This window comes from Tribolium madens, unplaced genomic scaffold (genome assembly GCF_015345945.1).
Source record: "Tribolium madens isolate multiple individuals breed KSU strain unplaced genomic scaffold, Tmad_KSU_1.1 Scaffold_20;HRSCAF=117;Tcas5.2_LG4, whole genome shotgun sequence".
In the NCBI taxonomy this organism is placed as follows: Eukaryota; Metazoa; Arthropoda; class Insecta; order Coleoptera; family Tenebrionidae; genus Tribolium; species Tribolium madens.
In genome coordinates this window covers 4,464,567-4,486,494 of record NW_025400985.1, presented here as the reverse complement: position 1 = coordinate 4,486,494, position 21,928 = coordinate 4,464,567, and the positions used below count along the sequence as shown (strand labels likewise).

Below are 21,928 nucleotides of genomic sequence, written 5' to 3'. Positions count from 1 at the left end.
TCAGCTCACGTTTATGTCGCTCCAGTGTGAAGATGAATGGGTATTTACCAGACAATTGAATAGGCACTTAAACGACTGTACTATAAAATGTCACACACATAGTACTATACCGATAATTGCAATTCAACAATATCTACTTATTTAAATGCCTTCATTACAATAGTGCAATGTCATATTAACGATTACATAATTTAAATCGATAGTAACTATTCTCTGAAAACTTGACATAATACACGTTTCAGATCTAAGCATATCCAAAATGGGTGTGTAACATTTGAAATTGCAGAGAAATCTTACAATTGCACGACTTGTACTTAAGATAATCTAACAATTTTCAACAATTTTTTGAAAAAATGTAGCAAAAAATGAGGAAGGGCGCGGCGTTTCGTAGCTATAGGTGGTATTCTTGAGCGAGCAATTCATTTTTAAATCGAACCATTATTTCGCACATTGAAGGCCAAATTATTACTATATAAACTGGGGTAAAAGGATCGGGTCTTCAGACTCTTCAGATCTTCTCACAATCATGAACGCTTTGGTAAGTCCACAAACTCAAAATAAATAACGGTTCTTGCTAACACATTCCTCTCGATAAGACTTTCATAATTATCACAGTTCATAAATTTATTGTAAAATTATAACACTGTTGTAAAAATCGGCTTGCATGCTATTACATTCAACCTTGGAATTTCTTTCAGTTTGTAGCTGTTTTTGCCGCTTTGGCCGCCGCCGCTAGTGCTGGAGGCATCGGCCACGGTGCTGGGGCTATCGTGGCAGGGCCCTCCGGAGTGGTGACTCCCTATGGACCCATCGGGCCTGCCGGTCATGGACACGGTCTTGGCTTGGGATTGGGATTGGGATATGGGCATGGGGCCCTCGTCGCCGGCCCTGTGGCTCACACTGCCGTCGTTGCTGGACCAGCTCTGGGTCTCGGCTATGGTTTGGGATACGGCGGATTGGGATATGGACACGGATTAGTTGGACTTGGTGCTCACGGGGTTACTGTGAAAGGTCCTGCCACCGTCCCTGCTGTCATCGCCGGGCCTTCTGGAAAAATCGTCGCCGACGGCTTGTACGGAGTGCCACACTATGGACATTATGGCCACCACTGGTAAATTATGGTACAAAAACAATCCCACGGTCAGTGACTACAACATGCGCTTTATGACCACTTGTGTGTACTTTGTAAATGCTTATTTATGTGTATTAATATAGTACGTGATGAATAATAAATAATTATTGAATCTGAAAAAGAATTTTTAATTCCTGACAATTCTTCTAAGAATCAGAAAAATAATAATAAATTAATTTTTAATTAACTTTAGAAGAAATCAGTACTTAACTGTTGTTTTAATTTACCTTTATCAATATATATCAATATATAAAGAAGGTCGAAATACTTATTTTTGCAAATTTCAAGACGAATTGAACACTTAATAAAATCTAAAATTAGCAAAAATTAAAAAAAAAATGAGCTAAACAGAACGAAACAAGTCGAAACAATCCAATTCCATGTTTTCTTAAAATCAACATAATAAACAGGACTTGTTGCATTTTTTAATGGACACAATAAATCGGGTGAATTGCGCTCACTTCAAGCACGGCATTTTAATCCTTACAGTGGACTGCGCTCAGAAATTTTTTACATACCTGCGTTGCGTTAATCCCTATGTGAACTGCGCTCAGTTTGGTCAATATGTCTCAGCGTAATGTAAAGAATTAAATTATTAAAAATTAAATTCCCACGCTGATGACAATAGGGATGAACCAGTAGCAAAAATGTACTTTGCTTTTTGAAATAAACAAAAACGAAATAGGTTATTATTTACATTTACTGAACACAAATATGTATAGGTGTACATTACATAACAGTGTTTTAAAAAATTTGGCCAAACTTATAAGATAGACATTTTACAAAAGTGGATCGATCTATTTGCTTCTTTTTCATAATTTTTTTTATTAAAACATACCTTTTACTACAGGGTATTTCCGAACTCTAAATTAACTAAAAGTTCGAAGAACCAACCTATGGGTGGGTACCCTGTTGTGATGCTACTGAGCGCAGTTCACCTTAAGGATTAGCGACCTTATTAGCCTCATTATACCTGTTTCTAAAACCTGCCCCAATAAATCGAATTGGTACAAAACAATTAGGGTTATTAGTAAGCAAAAAAACACATTTTAAAATATAATTTTGTTTAATTAAATAATTGATTCAAAATGATACAATAATGAGGTCCTAATTTAATTATACAAGATTTACTTTTTCAATTTTTAATTCAAATTAAACGAAATGTTTGAAAATATGTTATTTTCATTAACACAAATCGATTCCATTATTGAAGAACATTTTTATAGTAAGTAAAACTTTTGTTGTGATTTTCTAAAAAAAAAATAAATCGTAAAATTTTACAAAGTGAAAATTATGCAATTTAAAAGTTTCTTTTGTGATTCATCGAATCTTTGAAAAACAAGTGAGATTTATTTTGGGCCCTAAAAATCAATAATCAGTTTGAAATAATGATACAGAGATCTTATTCCCCGATTATTTGCATTATTAGTCCAAAGAAATGTAAAGCTCTGTTCAATTCTAGGTTACAATTTTTGAAATGTAGGTATGTAAATTGTCAATGCTCTTGTGGTGAAGGTTAATAAATTATGTAAATGATCTTTAATTTTAGATAATTAAGCTCAGTTATAGTTTTTGCTTTTAGTCCGATTGCAAATAACCAAATGCATTAGTAATTCAGACTAAAACGATGACAGTTTATTGCTGCAATGAAAATCTTTTCCGGCATTAGCTGATTTATAGTTATTTTTGTTATCATGAAATGTATGAGTCGAAATGTAAATTTTAAAATGTGACATGTTGGTAATGAAAAAATAAAACTTTCTACGATTTATGTTTCGACTAACAGTTAGATACATTTTCCCTCCTTCTGGCGGTTCGATTAATAATACACAACTTCAATAAAAATATGAATAATTTCCTCTTGAAAACCGTGTGAACATTTTTCCTTGTAATTGCTGGTAAAGCTGACATGTTTGTTGAGTTGATCTAAACCATTACGAACAGCAACATGATTAAAGAAATAATGACCGCAATTAGAATATATCCTGATTATGAATGAAAAACAATGATATTTAATTGTTACAGATCACAAATTATGAAATAAATCTGTAATAATAGTACACCTACGTTTGTATAATAAATACTTTCTGGGAACATAGAATGACCTTAACCATAAACGATACAGTAATTGAAAATTTTATATTTTAAAGGTAAGACATACTTTCGCTAATGTATCTCTGCAACCAAATCGACCTGCATTATAAATAATTGCAACTGGTGCAGTATCTGTTCTAAGGTCAAAGGTTTATTATTTCTTTGTTTAAATATCTCCTCGTAATAAAAAAGACTTATTTGTTACCTCCTGATCGAAAAATGTCCAAGTAAACTGTATCAAAATGGCTATTGCAACTATTTATTATTATAATGAAAATTTACGGTAAAATGTCTTAAGGCAAGTTATTTTTAGTGAGATATATAGACCTGAGCTAAAGGGCGTGACATATTAAAGACGTTATGTTCGGAAAGGCAATCATGGTCCAGTGCACATTCAAGTTATGTGTGTAAACGCCCAATTTCTTGCACCTACAAGCCAGGATCTGAACCATAAAAATGAGTTAACTTTCATAGCAAGGATATCGATGAAATTACTCATCACTGTTACTATTTTTTTTCTCAATTGTAATAATTATTTTTTAAATTTCCTGTTATTATTAGAGTTTACAATAATGTTTCAAAATTTTTAAAGATAATTGATTTTTGAATTATTTTAATATTTTCAGGAACAATTTTATTTCTTTGATGTCAAATATTGTTGAAACTATTGTATGTAATTAAAACTTTGTATGTAAAATGATAAGATAATTGCTGGTTTGGATTATTTCATGCATATTTAATTTAGTTACTTTTTTAATATAAAATAGCTCTTTTTCTATAACCCCTTCCTGGCGCTTTAACGGTATCGTTCTTGAAATCCCGTTCCAATCAGATCCAGTGTAGATTAATTAAATAATTTTTCAAGTAGACAATTCCTTAATGTCGCAAGGTCGTTCTTAACTATATAAACTGGGGTAAAAGCCCGTTGAAGTCAGTCAAGTTCTCGAGCTTTACACTTCACCATGAACGCTTTGGTAAACCTCTAATTAATGTCTTGTCTCAAGTAACCACCTTTTTGCAGTTCGCCGTTACCGTCGCCTCTTTGGCCGCCTTCGCCTGCGCCGTGCCCTCTGGTCACCACGGCGGTGCCATCGTCGCCGGCCCAGCTGGAGTAGTTACCAACCACGGCCCCATCGGGCCTGCTGGCCACGGTTTGGGCTTGGGAGTCGGTTTGGGCCATGGGCTCGGTTGGGGTAACGGACTCGGTTGGGGCCATGGAGCCGTAGTTGCCGCCGCCCCTGTGGCCACCGCCGTTGTGGCCGGACCCGCTCTCGGACTTGGACATGGTCTTGGACTTGGTGTTGGGCATGGTCTCGGACTCGGTCTTGGACATGGTGTGGCTCTTGGACACGGTCTTGGAGTCGTGACCAACGGAGGGGGCACCATTGGAGTTAGCGCTCATGGGGCTGCCGTCAAGGGACCCGGAACTGCTCCAGTTGTAGTTGCCGGACCTTCTGGTAAAATCGCTGCTGATGGCCTCTGGGGACCCACCGCCAATGTGGGGCTTACCGGCGGACATGGACATGGAGGTTGGGGACATGGGGGCTGGGGCCATGGCTGGTAAAGTGGAAAACTTGATGGATTGATCGTTTGAACAACTACTGCCTCCTCTTATGTTATAGATTTTTTGTATATTTTTGTAGATTATTTATATTAGAATGTGTAAATTGTCAATAAATGACGAGAGAGTAATTACTTTGTTTTTATCAACTTGTTTTGATATCCTTTGAAAAAGTTCCAAAATTGGAAAATTATGTTTGACTAGCTATTTTTCAATACTAATAATAATAGAGGTTTTTCACGTATTATACAATATATTATGAGTTTTCCGCAACGTTTTCAAATAAAATAAATTTGTATTGGAAGTCTTCTGCTATTTTTAGAATCTGAATATTTTACTAAAAGTAATATTTTTTATTCTAAATATAAACTAATAAGCATACTAGTTGTATTAGAACTCACACCCTACAGAAAAATGCCAAGTAAATTAAGATACCAGGAACATGGAAAAAATGTTAAAAAAATTCTATCTATAAAAATTTTGAAATTATAGGGTTTTAAATTTTGTACTTTGACACTATTTATTTCTGATGGAAAAATATTTTTATGTACATGCTTTTTTGCTGCAGGGTATTGGAGAAGAGGTTACATTAAATGGAGATAAAAAAACTCAAATATCAAAAAATAAATAAATAAAATAAAATTTTTTAAACATATTTTGCATGTTGTTAGTATCTTATCTTACTTGTATAAATGACTTTCAGTTACCTATTTACCTTTAAGAGTTTAACTACACTTTCAATAGCAAAGTGATACTTTTATTTTATAACTTAAAGTCGCAAAATTGTTGTAGGGACTTATTTAATGTTTTGTTTTAATATTTCAAATTCACACATAAGTGATGCCCTTGGCATTGAAGGTTATAACTTTAAAGAACCGAAATTGGAATAAAAATAGTAACTATGAAATAAAAAACACTATAATAATCTTGTGGTATTTTTTGGGTTTTGGTGGATTACCTAGTCATAATTTTTTCTAATGAGAAAACATAAAACAACGGAACCCCTCCCCCAAAAAAATAAAATATTATCATTTTTGAAGATGTCATAACCTGGAAATTTTTGTTCAAATACTGTATATTTTTTTCAACACAAGCTTTAAAGTATCTATATACATTATTTGAATCTAAAGTTATAACTTTTTAGGTTTATAAACTCAATTGAGGTTTTTCAACGATAATCTTCTGCACATTGTTTCCTAAAGAAAATTTATGAATAAAGTTTGCAAAAACTTTGCCCAAATAGTAACACCAAGTGAAAACCCATAAAAATTTAATTTCATACTGAAATAACACAAAGAAAAGGCAAAATTATCTGAATATAATAATAATACCGAATTTTATGTATTTACTTGACAAGAGCAATTTAAGTTTGATATTCTTTTCGATAACTATTTTTTTAAGGCTTATCGCTTCGTTTTCTATTCGGTTTTTAACTATGAAAATTTAATGTATCTATTTCGTTTATACAATAATTGTAGTTTTCTGATATAAAATTTTTAGAAAAAAATAGTTACCATAACAACAAAACTCGAACACAAATAGAATTTTTTTAAAGATTATTATTTAAAAACAATCATATTTTTATTAGTTTTTCAATCAGAAATTTTATTTTTTTATAAATTTCGTGTATTCAGAAATTGCTTAGTTTCATATTTTTTCCCACTCCATTTCCTGTTATCTTATTTGTGGCATATCTGTTGAAGACTATCTTTAAAAAAATTGTGTTTGTATTCAATTTTTTAAAAATTTTATTTAAAAATTTATTTATCTACAATAATAATGTTATAGGCGTATTCATACCCACATAATTTAGTACATATTACACTCCGTGGAATATAAATTCATATTCCACGGTTATTTATATTCCACGAGTGGAATAAAAAGTCATACTCTACGACCTGCCTACTGTTTGAACGCAATTTCACATTTTTCTTAATAAAATTAAAACGTCAACTTCTAAACGTTAATTTTGTCAGTACCTAAAATCGAAAATATTTCATAGTCGTAGATAAAGCAGAGTATTCTACTCTACTCTAATGGCTACTATTATTATATGCTCGTTGAATAATCTGTTGTTTTGTTTTTGTTTATGTGTTTTTTTTGTAAACTTAAAGATAATGTTGATAAATTAGAAATTTTTGTACAAAAACTAAATAGTTAAATGGCCATATGTTTTGACTTTTCAAATTCGCTTTATCAAAACTACTCATCTTTCCGATATATTTAAATGGGAAATTAATACACGTAAAATCCTAGACAGCCACCTTGCATAGATGTAAAAATAAGAAGAAAGTAATTGCAATAAATCAGTTTCCTTCAATTAAGCATAAGTTACCAATAACTAGCCCCATCGACAAAAATTTGTAAAATTACGCATTTACATTATTTTACAATCAACCAATTTCCTAATACTTTTGAAGGTCTGTTCTTACTATATAAACTAGGATCTGGGCCACTTAATCACAGTCAAGTTTTCCAGCTTTACATACATACTTACCTATCTACTAAAACCATGAACGCTTTGGTAAGTCGCACATTTTGGTAATATACCAAATAAATTATTTTGGTTGTCTTTTTAGTTGGTCTCTTGTTTGGCTTTGGTCACATTTTGCTACGCTTTTCCTTCTGGTGAAGAAGGAGTTATCCTTAAAGGCCCTTCTGGAATAGTCACCAATCACGGCCCGATCGGCCCTGCTGGATCTGAAGACGGGGATGGGGGAGAGGGTGAAGGTTTAGAAAGTGGTCGAGGCTGGGGACTTGGTGGAGGTTGGGGTCATGGTATAGTTTTGACGGCCCCAATTGCCGTGGAACACAGTCTTGAAGTCATCACTAAAGGAGGTGGTACCATTGGAGTCAGCGAACACGGGGCTGCTATCAGAGGACCCCCAACCGCTCCCGTTATTGTTGCTGGACCTTCTGGAAAAATTGCAGCTGATGGCCTCTGGGGGCCCACTAAGAATGTTGGACTTAAATGGGGCCATGGATGGTAAAACTGCAATGACGTTTGTTACGGATTCACAACAATTAATTAATATTTAAGTCACAACTGTATCTCATCACTCTCATTTAAATGTTAACGACTTTTTAGATATTTTGTATATAAGTAGATAATAAAACGTTTTCGTGTTTACTACAGTCTATTTTTTCAAAATACAGGGTGTAACGAAAAAATGGGGACTAAAGATAACCTGAGATTCTCCAGGACAAAATAAAAAGATTTAACCCAACTTACCTCTATACCAAGTTGTACCGTTAAATGTTAGAAAGCGTCACAGTTTAAAAATTATTTTTATTTTGTACTCAATGTTAAAGAGTAATTTTATCAACTAATTTTAGTAGATAAAGTGGTCTTTTATCGTTTAGTAAAATAAAGTAATTTTTATCTACTGTTTATATTTTATCAACTAATTTCAGTAGATAAAGTAGTTTTTTATCGTCTAGTGAAATAAAGTAATTTTTATCTACTGTTTATATTCAAGAAATTCTGGTAGGTGAGTACAAAATAAAACGAAATATCTTGCAAAAAGTCCACTCGTGACTTTGTAACTCATAAACTTAACCTTTTCAGTCGTAGATAAACAATTTCTTTATCGTCTTGTATAATAAATAACTATAATAACTTTTTAATGGATTAATCGATTTTTATAAAATTAAAATTTTTATAAAATGTTTTGGTGTTATTTCTTTTATTTTATCATTACTGTTAAGTACTTACTTATTAACAACTTGACACATTTTAAGCCATCTTTTTGTTATACGTAATCCGAGTGGCATAACTACTTTTTTATTCAAACAAAACATAATTTTTAAACAATTTTTTATCGGTCTTAGTTTTAGAGTAAAAAAATAATTTAATGTTGGCCATTTATTACTATTGTTTTTAAAATTGTGTTATATTTTTTTAGATTCTAATGTCTTCATGTATGTTTGTGTTAAATAACAATAATGTAATTAGTTGTTAATTTAAACAAAAAAAATCATAATTTTATTGGCGTCCTCTAATTTTTAAATGATGTAACTTAGTGCGCCAGAACTCGCGCCCTAAAAAAAAATTTCAAGTAAGATAAGATACCAGGAACATAAAAAAATGTTTAAAAAATTCTATCTAAATTTTGACATTTATTTTTTGACATTTGACATTTTTTATGTATATTTAATGATACGGATGATCTTGTATATGTTTTTTTTTATAATTATTTAGTAAAGGTAGAAAAATTTTGCCAATAAAAGCCACAAATTAGAGTTACAATTAAGGATACAGCTTCCTTGTTTCCCCTTCTAATAGGCTGTACCAAAAAAACTTGGAAAATTATATTTCCAACAGAAATAAATAGAGTCAAAGTGTAAAATTTAAACTCTCATAACTTCAAATTTTTTATAGATAGAATTTTTTTAATATTTTTTCCATCTTCCTGATATCTTGCCTTTTTTCTCTGTGGCGCGAGTTCTGGCGCAATCTGTAGAGGAAAGTTGGGTTACATCGCTTTACTTTGACCTGGAAAATCTTACGTTACTCTTTGTTTGCATCTTTTCGTTAAATTAAAGTAAAGAAATCTTTTACCACTTTTTATTTCAGTTAAAATTAAGTTAAAAATGTATAATTAGAATAATTAAAAAAGCCATATTGATTTTTATTTGCATATTACACTTTATTAATAGAATTTAGCAATTTAGCTCGGCTAGGATAATACCAGGAATGCTGCATGTCCCAGTTAAGTAATAAGATCCATTGAACCATGAATACAAGTGCAAAAAATTCAGATAAAGTACCATATGAATATGGTACACCATGATAGACATAATAAAGGGTAAGTCAGGGTTACTCAACCCAGCCACATTAAAAATTTTATTCTAACACTGTAAATCTTTCTAAAAGTCGATAATATTATTAATTTTATGTCAAATAAACGGCAAGGACTTAGAGGAAGGTGTGTCACCTTACCCGGAATTACCCTCTAACGGATGACTCGATTGATTGATTTTTATGTCACAATTTCAATTACTCATTTCATAATAACAATAATTTTAGATTTAGTAGATTATATCGGACATTGTCAGCAAGTAAAAGCGCAGAGTTGATGCAACAAACAAGAGCTGTTTCATAAGGAGCGCTTATTTTAGCATGGGAATTAAAAAAAAAAAACCGTTTTAAATTTAATTATTAAAAACTCAAAATTTTTGGAAGTCAAAAATTAAAACAAGCTGTTTATTAAAGCTAAATCTACTTGAAATTTGAACTGATCTTTGAGATGATGAAATGTCATGAAGTCTTAAAGTAGGCAACAATATTTTGAATTAATTATGGGTACAGTAACACGAAGGCCGTCGTCTACTTGTAGTAGCAACTACCTATATATAGGAGGGTAAATATGAAGAAAATACAGTTTATTCAAACAAACCCATCAACCATGAACACTCTGGTAAGTGACCATAAAATTTTCCACAATTATTTAATTTTCTTTTAAGTTTGTTGCCGTCATTGCCTCTTTGGTCGCCCTCTCCGCTGCCAGCCCTTCGGGTATCCTGGGAGGAGCAGTGCTCGCAGGCCCTGCAGGAATCGCTGGACCCATCGGTACACTTGGTTGGGGTGGGGGCGCTGTGTTAACCGCCCCCACTGCCGGCGCCGTGATTTCCGGGCCCGGGTTAGGGCTCGCCGCCCCTCTTGCCCTTGCTGCTGCCCCTATCGCTGTCGCCGCTCCTTTGGGAGTTGGAGCTATCACTAATGGAGGTGGTACCATTAGCGCGAGTGGTGCAGGGGCTGCTATCCGTGGACCCGGAACCGCTCCAGTTGTGGTGGCTGGACCCTCTGGAAAAATTGCTGCTGATGGGCTCTGGGGACCTACCGCCAATATCGGGCTAAATGCCATAGGGCTAGGCAAAGCTTGGTAACTCGGATTCACGAAAACTGGTTTTTCACTGCCTTGTTAATGATAACTTAGCTGTTTTTTGTGTTGTGATTTAAGTATAATATGCACTGAATAAATGACTGATTATGTAAAATGTAAGAAGAGTTTAATTTCTTCGTCTTAATTTATTTGTTCGGTATTCTGTTAAAACAATTAAATTATAAGTGAAATAATGAGGGTTTAAAAGAAAAAAAAAAGTACATATTAGCAATTGTTACTACACGTTTATTGCCGACTGTAGTTGACGAGAAAAATATTAATTATTCTTCTAAAAACAAAAAACACTTGAAGAAACATCGTTTTTTTAGTAAAAATGGTCCTTGATTTAACCCAGTATAATTTATAAATAATTGCAATTTGTTTTCAAGAAAAAAATTGGCGTAAAAAGAAAGATTCTAGGGAAGAGGGGGCTACCTACCCTTTTGCATAAATTGTGCTAAAAAATAAATAAAAAAATGTGTGCTGAAAGATGGGAACTGTTTACAAACTTAGAAGGTCTGCATCAGAGGTTAGAAAAGGATGACTAAAAGTGTCTATAAATTTATTAGAAGAGCGATTTTGCAGATTAAACGTAAACTACGAATTGTGAACTTGATATGTTTGTCAGCCTACCTAATACATACACCTGTACAAAAGCTATTATTCATAATATTTAATTAATAAGAGTAATTAACATCTAATTTATTGACAAACTCTTTTAGGAACGTAGAAAGATACTAGTTGCTACGAGTATTTTGAATAAAACATAATTAGGTATTTACAACGATTTTTGTTATACCTTTGAAATCTTTTAAATGTCTAGTAACATTTCACGACTAGACAGTTTTTCTAGTTGAAAAAATAATACAATAATTAAGCTAAACAAATACCTTTTTAAAAGTATTACCTAATTATATCAAAAAAATTGTACATAAATAATAGTTTGCCAACACAGCTTTCTTAAACAATGTAATTTGTATGTTATTCTAAAATTTCAAAGTTTTAAAGTTTGAGTTTATTGAGAAAAAAAAGCGTTTTTTTTGGAATGACAACACACCTTTCTAGAAAATTAAAAAAGCTTTCATTTGATGCGAATAGTAAGCAAAGCAGTTATTTATAAATGTTATTTGCAAATAAAATAAATGCTCAAGTCATCCCTCTTTAAGGAACCGATAGACTACAAAATACATTTTTTGTATTTGTTCACTAAAATGACTATTTTTTGTATACGCCCTAAAATGAGACTTTTCCGGATTTAATAAAATAGTACGTAAAATAGTTATTTTAAGGACTCAATCTTCAAAAACAGTTTTTTCGGACGAAAAAGTCAATTTGGTTACTATTTTGGCTATTTTTTTTAAAATTAATGTGAATTTGTTTTTTCAGAGCAAAAAAATGTTTGTAACACGTACCTAAAACGTTTTTAGAGATTTATCTTCTATTCCAGACTCGGCTATCGCCTTGTTTGAAAACAGCAACAGTTCGTCCGCAAAAACTGTACTTTAGGTATTTGTAGCAGAAATAACTATTTTCAAATTTAACTCAAAACACGCCGCAAAATTGATCTTTTGACGAATAGTCCTCAAAAATGTAGTCATACGACTTTAGCGGACTTGGCCTCAAAAAATCCATTGTGTAGAGGGTTTTTTATGTTGCTTTAATAATTATCTTAAAACTGACTAAGTATATTATGTTTACAAATGTCATGTAGACAATAAACATATTTTTAGATCAATTTGGTGGTTTCGAGAACTTTTTGTAAAAATTTTTTGTTTGTCACCTAAAAAGTTTTTAGGGACTCCTCTTCTATTCCAGACTCGGCTATCGCCTTGTTTGGAAACAACAACAATTCAACAATTTACTTCAAGTACTTTTAGTTTTCACTAATTGTAGTCGTTAAAAAGATCATTTAATAGGTGTCACAATTAGGTAAGTGTTAATTTTTTTGCAAAATGACAGAATATTCTATAAATTTACCAAAGCTACAGTTTTTGCCTGCAGATAAAAATTCCTTTTTTCAGCTTTGGAATTAACAAAAATTTCAATTATAGTCAGTTTTATTTATTGCTAAATTAAATCATTTATTACCATTAATGCTTGAGCTTGAAAAATCTTTAAATAGTTACTTATTTATTCATTTTGCGGTTACAACAATATCTTGTGGTTTTTATACGGTGTCTAAAATTTATTTGCCTCTTTGTAGCATATGCATTCTTTCACATTTAATTAAATTTTATTCTTTACAGCTACTGCTAATCTAATATGATTGCTATTATAGTGTAAAATGCTCATAATTTTTTTTATTACAAACACTAAACACACGGAGCAGCCAATGCTAATGCTGTGGAATAGCGAAATAAATCGAATAATTTATGTGGTGTCCACGCTGCCTCACCATAAAATAAAAGAATTTATCGATGTCATATACGGTAATATCCCGTTACATTTTTACTGCACATTCATCTAGACAACTTTCATTTCAATGGCTAATTGCGTTATTTTTCCTGACGTTGTTCTTGCACTTGAGATAAATTATAATTTATAATCTACAAACCCATTGCCTGGTGTCTTTTTTGAACTGAACAATTCCTGAATGCACTCCTGAAGGTCACTTATACCTATATATGCCAGGGTAAAAGGCTCGACAAGCATATTGTTTAGTTCAGCATACAAAAACATGAACGGATTGGTAAGCCGGCAAACAAAGAAAAATGCCAACGCTTTTTTAGATCATTGCAGCTCTAGCCATTCTGGCTGTGGCCTCCGCCACTCCCTCGGGCCACATCGGGGGGACCGTAGTCGCGGGTCCCTCGGGAATCGTCACCGGGCATGGCGCCATTGGCCCTGTAGGCCATGGGCTGGGCTTGGGGTTGGGCCATGGACTGGGCTTGGGACATGGAGTTTGGGGTGGACATGGGGCGGTTTTGGCCGCTCCTGTGGCTAGTGCTGTGGTCGCTGGACCCGCTCTGGGTCATGGACTCGTTCTGGGTCACGGACTCGGTCTTGGACACGGTCTCGGAGTCGTCACTCACGGAGGTGGCACCATTGGAGTCAGTGGACATGGGGCTGCCATCCATGGGCCTGGAACTGCCCCAGTTGTCGTCGCTGGACCTTCGGGAAAAGTCGCCGCTGATGGGCTTTGGGGACCCACCGCCAATGTTGGGTTGGGCCATCATGGGAATCATGGCTGGTAAAAGACTGAACTAAGCCAATATCACACAAAGGTTGCCATGACAGATCGGTTTTTGCGCTACTGGAAGCAGTTTTATGTTTGAGGGAGTCTGTGCCGATGGTGTTATGGAAGCCTTTAAAATCATACACTTGATCTACCAAAAATAAGTATCGCGAGGAACAGGATCATGAATTTTCTTGTACATTACTGTATGCTATTTATGCAACATACCTGTAAAAATGTGTTCAATGAATAAATGATGGATGATTTTGTATTTGTTGTTTTGAAAAATTAACCCCACGTCCTAAAGGTCATGCAGAAAATATTTCTCGATTTTGTAGTACATTTATACAAAAAAAAAGATATAGTTAAAGTAGAAGAAGTTTCGTTTTTTTTGAAATGATATAAGTGCAAAATTGTAAAAAGTGAGAAAAAACGGCAAATAGTTAAATTTTACCTTTGCTCACTAATAATAATTTAATACTGGCTTCACCGCTTCTGCAATCGCAAAATTAAAAAAAAAACTCAATCAAATTTTTGATTGGGTAATAAATCATGTGTATTTGTAGGTGTTAATCATTAGCTGTGATTATAAATAAAAAATAAAGATATATACGGATAGAAACAGTAAACACAAACAAATAGAAGTAAATTTTAGAACTCACACCCCATCAAAATTTTGTTTATTGTAGAATTTTTTGAAAAAATTTTTGTTTTATTTTATTGGTATGCAACAAAGGAAAGCTCTAAATTATATTTTCTACACTTTTGCTAATCAACTATGTATGTGAATTACATTTGTATAATTTAGAGTGTGAAAAATTAACCCCACGTCCTAAAGGTCATGCAGAAAATATTTCCCGATTTTTTTTATACAAAAAAAAATGGTTAAAGGAGAAAAAATAGTTAAAGGAGAAGTAAAAATGTAGTCCGTTTCAAATCTACTCAGAAAATGGCAACAAGGAAAACACGGTAACTTTTTTCATATTTCATATTTTAAAAAATAATTTTTGTTTATTGAGTTTTGTTAGCGTATTGTGTGTATTTAGGCAGTTACGTCTTTCGAGGTAGCATTTTTTGCTCAAAATTAAACATTTTTTATGTTGTTATGTTTTGTTTACCTCCAAAAAATAAATATATAAATGAAAGATTAAAAAAAAACTGTTCCATAAGTACTCTACTCGTATTGATTTTTCGTGTATCTATAAAATATTATTAAGAAGGCAGTAATTTTATTTTAAAGTAAAAATTGTCTTCAATTGTAAGAATTTTGCTTTACTACATGCCAAAAATTAATTATTAATTAATTAATTAATTGTTCGATTCTTGGCTTACTATCAATGAAAGCCGTAAATCATAACGTATTCATTTTTGAAAAAATATTAATTAACAACTGTATAATTAGAAGTCTGAAAAACTTGTAAAATGTGTCATTTCCACCTGCACGCGATAAAGAAAACTTCATATTTGTCGACAATTTCGTAATTATGAATAACTTCACATTTATGCAAAGAAAAGGTGTGGTAACGGAAAAAGAAAAATGTCGCAAGGTTGCATAGCGGTATAAAACAGAAGTTAAAGATAAATGACATTAAGTCAGATCCTAGTTACAGTTCACAGATTCTGCAATGAAGTTTATGGTAATACCAATTCATTTCCGATACATTTTTATACATTTCATGCACTACTACGCTTGAACTCACTTTGTAGCCAATTCATAATTTTCTAATTCATTAACGGATCATCAAAATTAATTTGAACATTTTTTAAGCTTTCACTACTGGCCTTGGGCTACGTAGCGATAGCTGTCGCCGCCCCCAGTTTGCCGGTAAACCCTGGAGGCATCGGGGGCTTATTTAAGGGCCCCAATTCGGAAACCATCATCAAAGGGCCCGACGGAAGTGTTATAACTTCAGCTGCTGAAGGTGGAGAAGTGCACACTAATCTTGAACCAATCGTAGTTGCCGAAGAAGTAGTACCTGTAGAACCCGTGGTACCTATAGAAGCGGTAGCGGTACCTTCCCCACCTGTAGAAAACAAACAAAGTTCTGACTTGATTGGCCCTTCTGGCAGAATAGTTACACAAGGGTCACAATCTATTATTGCCGGGCCTGCTTCAACCACAATTACAGGTATCTACAATATGAATTCACAAAACAGCATAATAAAATAACATTTTAGGTAGTGCTGTATTAGCAGAAACTGTAATAAAAGGGGCACCAGTTGTAGGAACACCAGTTTTAAGTGTCGCTCCAGCTGTTGTACCTGTTGCAACTGTAACAGCAGCTCCTATTGCTGTAAGCCCAGTTTCTGTAACAGTTCCACCTTCCCCTTTGGTTCTTGAAACTGATTTAGTTGCTCCGGCTAGAATTTCTAGTGTCACTCCAACTTCTCTCAATGTTATTGCAACAGCTTCAGTTTTACCACACTATACAGCTACAGCAACTGTTGAAACGGTTTCTTCTTTACCTGTAATTTCTTCAACAGCTGCACCAGTTCCTGTCGCTGGTTATGGGGTACACGGTGTGACTGTTAATGGTTTTAAAGATCATTTGGTTCATGAGTTTTCAACGGCATCGCCTTTGCCAGTGATACATTCAACAGCTTCTCCTGTAAATGGCGTTGTAGGCGTTGATTCATCAACAGAATCACCAATAATTTCTTCAACTGTATCTCCTGTTATACAAAAAGGAATTGCTGTCAAAGGCCTTGTAGGAAATACTGATCATATTAATCTAGGACCTCAATTGGTTTACTCTCCAACACCATCAGTACCTAACAGAATACACCAACAAGATCTTGCTGCTCACGGTCTTGTAGGAACTAATGATCGAATTGATCTTGGACCTCAGTTAATACATGATCAATTAGCTATTGATAACAGACAGTTGCACCTCAATCCAGCTTTAATCCCGCCTGCGAATATAATTCCCCCTGAAATATCAGTAACCCCAAAAACGCCCATTGCCCGCTTACGTCCTACTCCCGGTACTTTGCTTACAACTCCAGGATTGGGAACAGTTGCGAACTCCCCAAATATATTAAGGGAGGAAGGGAGTGTTGGTATAAATGTAACTCCAAACTCTTTACAATACGTACCTCAATACCCACACATATTAAGAGAAGATGGAACTGGAGGATATGGTGTGTCCCCAAACACTTTACGATATGTACCTCAACATCCGCACATATTGAAAGAAGAGGGAAGTGTAAGTTTTGGTGTAACTCCAAACGTATTAAGACAAGATGGAAGTGCAGGATATGGCGTTACCTCAAACACCATACAATACGTACCTCAGTCTCCTCACTTATTAAGAGAAGACGGAAGTGCAGGTTTAGGTGTAACTCCAAATACTTTACAATACGTACCTCAGTACCCACACATATTAAGAGAAGATGGAACTGGAGGATATAGTGTTACCCCCAACACTTTACGATATGTACCTCAACCTCCGCAGATATTAAAAGAAGACGGAAGTGCAAGTTTAGGTGTAACTCCAAACGTATTAAAACAGGATGGAAGTGTAGGGTATGGCGTTACCCCAAACACTTTACAGTATGTACCTCAGTCTTCTCACATATTAAGAGAAGATGGAAGTGCAGGTTTAGGTCTAACTCCAAATACTTTACAATACATACCTCAACCTCAATTAACAAACCAGCGACAACCTCAACTCAGTTCGCAACAATTCGTAGCTTTACAAAATCAACAAAATTTGCTCAATAACCAGATACAATATGCACCAGCAGGTCAAGCTACTGGTCCTGCTTTGTTTACTCCAACTGAAGAACCAAATGAAGACCGACCAGGCGAAGATCCCAATGTTGCAATAGGAGGTGCTCGAATAACACCACCACCTCCACCGCCAAATATTCCACAACAAGGAGTGTTAAGTTCGGAATTGGCTAAATCTGGAATTGATGCAAGTCAGTTGCAGTTGACGAATGTGCCTTTGTCGGCTGTGTCTAATTTTCCAGAAGATTTGAATGTCAAAAGGGCTGTAATTTACAATGTGAGGCCGCAAAGTAGGGGTCGACATGGTAGACAAGTTGAAAACGAAAAGAAAACAAACTAACAAAATAGGGAAAACAACTAGTCAGTATTGAGTTGTGGTGTACTAATATTCGCTTAAATAAGTTTGATATTGTTTGCATTTTTTTATATTATTTCATAAAGATGTAATAAATAATCGTTTTTGTGTTTTCGTTTTTTTCAAATGATATAAGTGGAAAATTGTAAAACGTGAGAAAAAATGGCAAATAGTTAAATTTTACCTTTGCTCACTAATAATAATTTAATACTGGTTTCACCGCTTCTACAATCGCAAAATTAAAAAAAAACTCAATTCAATTTTTGATTGGGTAATAAATCATGTGTATTTGTAGGTGTTAATCATTAGCTGTGATTATAAATAAAAAATAAAGATAAATACGGATAGAAACAGTAAACACCAACAAATAGAAGTAAATTTTAGAACTCACACCCCATCAAAATTTTGTTTCAATTATATTCCTTTATTGTGGAATTTTTTGAAATTGTTTTATCAAATTGCTCTTTAAGGAATAAATACAGGGTGTTCGGTCCAAGTCGCCCCGGCCAATAATACCTAAACTTACTTTTTTTTTTCAAAAACTAAATTTTCAAATAATACTATTCATTCCTCGCTTTCTTAGTAAATGCATCAAATTTAGTTTTTCAAATGGAACACCTATGTTTTTTTGCTCGAAGCAATAATAATTGCCATGAAAAATACGGTAAAAATTACATTTTACTTTACATAATGCACTCAGAAAACAATTTAAATTTTTGAATTTTATTGCAAATTTTGCAACGTAGGCGGATTTTACTTGTCAAGGTATTCGTGCAAAAAGCAATATGTTTAGATAGCGTTTAATTGTTAGATCTTTAATAATGGATGATTTTAATTACGACGAATTGGTAGATCAGCTTGAACTGTTTTTTAATTGCAATAAAAATAGAGCGGAAGCTGAAAGATAGTATAGAGAAAAATACTCAAATAGAGTTCACCCACATCGTTGGAAATTTAGGCAAACTGAAAAACAACTGAGACGAATAGGTTCGCTTATTAAAAATAAAAAACCTGGGTTCTTTGTGAAGAACAAAAAAATAGAAATCTGAATGTTCTGTTATCAGTCGAAGAAAATACAAGAGTTTCCATAAGAGAACTCGCTCATCAACTGGCAAATTAGATTTGTCAACCAACAATTTAACTGTATCCAAACATTTTTTTATTCACATTGTGTTACGCAAAATGTAATAAATAGTGGTTTACAGTATTTTTCATGTCAATTATTATGTTTGGAGGAAAAAAAAGAGGTGTTCCATTTGATAAACTAAATTTGGTAGCATTTCCGGCAACACCTGATGTGCTAAAAAAATGATACATTTATTAAGAAAGCCAAGAATGAATATTGTTGCTTAAATATTTACTTTTTGAAAAAAAGAAGTAAGTTATCAGCCAGGGCGACTTGGACCGAACACCCAGTATACCGATTTTGGTAGTTTTTGAAAAACTATCAAATGCGTCTTTAAGATAAAAGATCAATGCATTATTTATTTTTATGTAAGCAATCTTTGTGAAAATGTTCTTAATTATTTTTCTTAATACTTTTGAGTATTACTAAGACTTCCAAGTGTAATTTTTGGTGGCTAGATTCGCCACTGTTGATTAAACAAGTATTTTAATACGAGAACAATTTTTTTTAGTTTTATTAATCCGAGATTTAGTTCCTATTTAACGAATACAATGTTCTTTTAAGAAATGTCACGTTTTTCTTCAATACTTAAAATACTTAATAGAACCTTGAAATATCTCCACCCAACAATTTTATTTTAATTCGAAAACTTTAAAGAGCAAGTGCAATAATAATTACACCATTCCTTTTGTCATTTCGTTATAGACAAGGTTACTGAATCAAGAATTAACTATTTTCTCCAAGATATTTTTTCATTAAAACATTATTCATTAATCAGCATTTTTTATTTATATTTTTTCTCCCAATTTAGAACTAGATCGGTCTTTATCAATAACAACACATAATTATGTATATAAATATAACCAGATACATCTGCTTCACAAAATCCTTAAAATTCAGTCAGTCCTAAATCAGCTTTCCTGTAAGTCCCAGACCTAAAGCCGGCCCTGCAATGATCGTTCTTCCACCAATCAGAGCAGGTGCAGCGATCGCGCCAATACCAGCGTTGCTTATAACAGTCCCGGAAGGTCCTGCAAGAACGGCTCCAACAGGAGCTGCAATTGCAACAGGAGCAGCAGCTGCCACTAATCCAGGAGTGACTGCAGCAGTCACCACACCTCCAATTTTGGGAGCCGCCGCTATGGTTCCAGCTTGTGCAGCAGCTGCAATTGCGCTTCCATCCGATCCTGCGATTGTGGCTTCGGCCGCAGGACCCTTGAGGACGACTCCGGGGGCTGCAGGACCGGCCAAAGCAATGCCTCCGAGACCAATGACGGAGGCGTTAGTGGCCGAAACCACGGCGAAGAGGGCGATAAGGGCCTGGAGAGTTTTAAAAATATTTTCTTAAACATAAATTAGTTAATACTTACCTGGAAATTCATAGTGATGCGGTTTGAGGTTTGATTTATGGACGGGTCTACCCTAGTATTTATACAAGACAGGACAGCCTTCATGTGAAAATATTATATTACGTTTTCCGTATTTGTAGAGGCGTTACCAACCCATGAAATATTTTTCTTTGGTTATTGCATCATTTTGACGACGACGACAGACAGTTAAATGTTAAAAAAAAGAGTTATATGCGTTTAGTTAATGCGATTTTGTTACACAATTCTTTTCATAGTTTTGTGAAATAGTTGATGAAATGCAGTTCTAAGAACAAAAAAAAATTCTGTGAATGGAAGCACAGATGAATTTCCATCCACAAATTAACTAATTAACTAGACAATAAAACAATACAAGCTTTAGATTGAAAAGTGCTCTGTGATGAAATTTTCTACAAAATATTGTACATACCTATTATACAGCAGTGAGCGGCAAAATTATGAAATAATCTTATGAAAACTGGAAATATTTTGTTTTGGCAAAAATGGGCGAACAGGTCAATTTTCTTTTTAAAAAATACACAACAAAACTTTATTTCAAATTTGACACTTTTTGGTCTTTGAGTAATGACGTCATCGATATTTAATATTATATAAAGTTTTAAAAAACAATCACCAAAAAAATAAAATAATATCACCAAAAAACGAACATACAATTTTATCAAGTTGAAAATGTTGTAGTTTTAAAAAAGGAAATTGGCCTATTCGAGCATTTTTGCCAAAACAGAATATTTTCAGTTTTAATTCATAACATTATTCTATAATTTTGCCGCTCACTATATAATTAAAGAAAAAAAGTAACAAATTGGTTTTTAAATTAGTATCAAACCTTTCCATCTTTGATTTTTTATATCTAAAATCAAGAAAAAGTTCTAGGTGTCCCAAACTACAAACTACTACTATTAAACTATATGCTTTTCACTAATGGTATTTTTTTAATAAACATGGTTAATTATATTTATTATATGAATCAGAAAATCAAGGTGAATGTCACATTCTCTAATTAACTCAAAAGATTAACATAAAGATTATACAAAATACCATCTGTTTCATTTAATTATTCACACACTTAATCAGAAAACGAATATTCATTGTGATATGAAAAATCTGTTAAATTCAATAAATTTTTACACAAACATAATGGATGTACCTGCGTATGGTACATTTATTTTAGTATAAATTATTAATTACTCATCCACATGTAATTTTAATACACATATGTTACACATATAACAATATGAAAAAAAAGATAATAAGGGTTAAATTAATTGTTGTAAATATTTAGTCAATATTTTTTATAGTTTATAGTTTAAATGAATTTAGATAGTTTTATATGGAAAAGAAAACTCATTAGTAAATAAATTAAAATTTTCTATGTCGAGTTTTACAACAAAACGCTATAACTAGAATTAAAAATAAATTAAAGTTTTCGGTTTAGTCAATATTTAAAAAAAAATTAATTAAAATTTTCTTTTGTTATTG

At 33.2% G+C, this 21,928-nt stretch overlaps 7 protein-coding genes across 8 annotated transcripts; 6 read left to right on the top strand and 1 right to left on the bottom strand.

The window, feature by feature from the left end:
- Positions 1-395: 395 nt before the first annotated feature.
- LOC123005071 (cuticle protein 64-like) lies at positions 396-1,253 on the top strand. Its single transcript, XM_044398680.1, has 2 exons — positions 396-538; positions 699-1,253. Exons 1-2 carry the CDS (start codon positions 527-529, stop codon positions 1,113-1,115), a joined length of 429 nt encoding a protein of 142 aa, XP_044254615.1. The 5' UTR covers positions 396-526; the 3' UTR covers positions 1,116-1,253.
- Positions 1,254-4,042: 2,789 nt separating this feature from the next.
- On the top strand, positions 4,043-4,918 carry LOC123005070 (glycine-rich cell wall structural protein-like). Its single transcript, XM_044398679.1, has 2 exons — positions 4,043-4,200; positions 4,248-4,918. The coding sequence occupies exons 1-2, from the start codon at positions 4,189-4,191 to the stop codon at positions 4,788-4,790; spliced, it is 555 nt and encodes a 184-aa protein (XP_044254614.1). The 5' UTR covers positions 4,043-4,188; the 3' UTR covers positions 4,791-4,918.
- Positions 4,919-7,267: 2,349 nt separating this feature from the next.
- LOC123005589 (collagen alpha-2(I) chain-like) lies at positions 7,268-7,853 on the top strand. The gene is made up of 2 exons (XM_044399400.1): positions 7,268-7,311; positions 7,367-7,853. The coding sequence occupies exons 1-2, from the start codon at positions 7,300-7,302 to the stop codon at positions 7,775-7,777; spliced, it is 423 nt and encodes a 140-aa protein (XP_044255335.1). The 5' UTR covers positions 7,268-7,299; the 3' UTR covers positions 7,778-7,853.
- A 2,313-nt stretch (positions 7,854-10,166) lies between these two features.
- LOC123005429 (collagen alpha-2(I) chain-like) lies at positions 10,167-10,792 on the top strand. Its single transcript, XM_044399175.1, has 2 exons — positions 10,167-10,207; positions 10,254-10,792. Exons 1-2 carry the CDS (start codon positions 10,196-10,198, stop codon positions 10,674-10,676), a joined length of 435 nt encoding a protein of 144 aa, XP_044255110.1. The 5' UTR covers positions 10,167-10,195; the 3' UTR covers positions 10,677-10,792.
- A 2,444-nt stretch (positions 10,793-13,236) lies between these two features.
- On the top strand, positions 13,237-14,118 carry LOC123005409 (glycine-rich cell wall structural protein-like). Its single transcript, XM_044399140.1, has 2 exons — positions 13,237-13,361; positions 13,402-14,118. The coding sequence occupies exons 1-2, from the start codon at positions 13,350-13,352 to the stop codon at positions 13,864-13,866; spliced, it is 477 nt and encodes a 158-aa protein (XP_044255075.1). The 5' UTR covers positions 13,237-13,349; the 3' UTR covers positions 13,867-14,118.
- Positions 14,119-15,394: 1,276 nt separating this feature from the next.
- On the top strand, positions 15,395-18,043 carry LOC123005407 (calphotin-like). Its single transcript, XM_044399137.1, has 3 exons — positions 15,395-15,484; positions 15,616-15,976; positions 16,026-18,043. Exons 1-3 carry the CDS (start codon positions 15,473-15,475, stop codon positions 17,918-17,920), a joined length of 2,268 nt encoding a protein of 755 aa, XP_044255072.1. The 5' UTR covers positions 15,395-15,472; the 3' UTR covers positions 17,921-18,043.
- Positions 18,044-19,827: 1,784 nt separating this feature from the next.
- On the bottom strand, positions 19,828-21,342 carry LOC123005408 (cuticle protein 21.3-like). 2 transcript variants are annotated; one of them, XM_044399138.1, is made up of 3 exons: positions 21,276-21,342; positions 20,432-20,714; positions 19,828-20,381 (listed from the first exon to the last, which is right to left on the bottom strand). In XM_044399138.1, exons 2-3 carry the CDS (start codon positions 20,513-20,515, stop codon positions 19,968-19,970), a joined length of 498 nt encoding a protein of 165 aa, XP_044255073.1. In that variant the 5' UTR covers positions 20,516-20,714; positions 21,276-21,342; the 3' UTR covers positions 19,828-19,967. The 2 variants fall into 2 exon arrangements, with proteins under 2 accessions (XP_044255073.1, XP_044255074.1); XM_044399139.1 differs by lacking the exon at positions 21,276-21,342 and having other exon boundaries at positions 20,432-20,803.
- Positions 21,343-21,928: the final 586 nt, after the last annotated feature.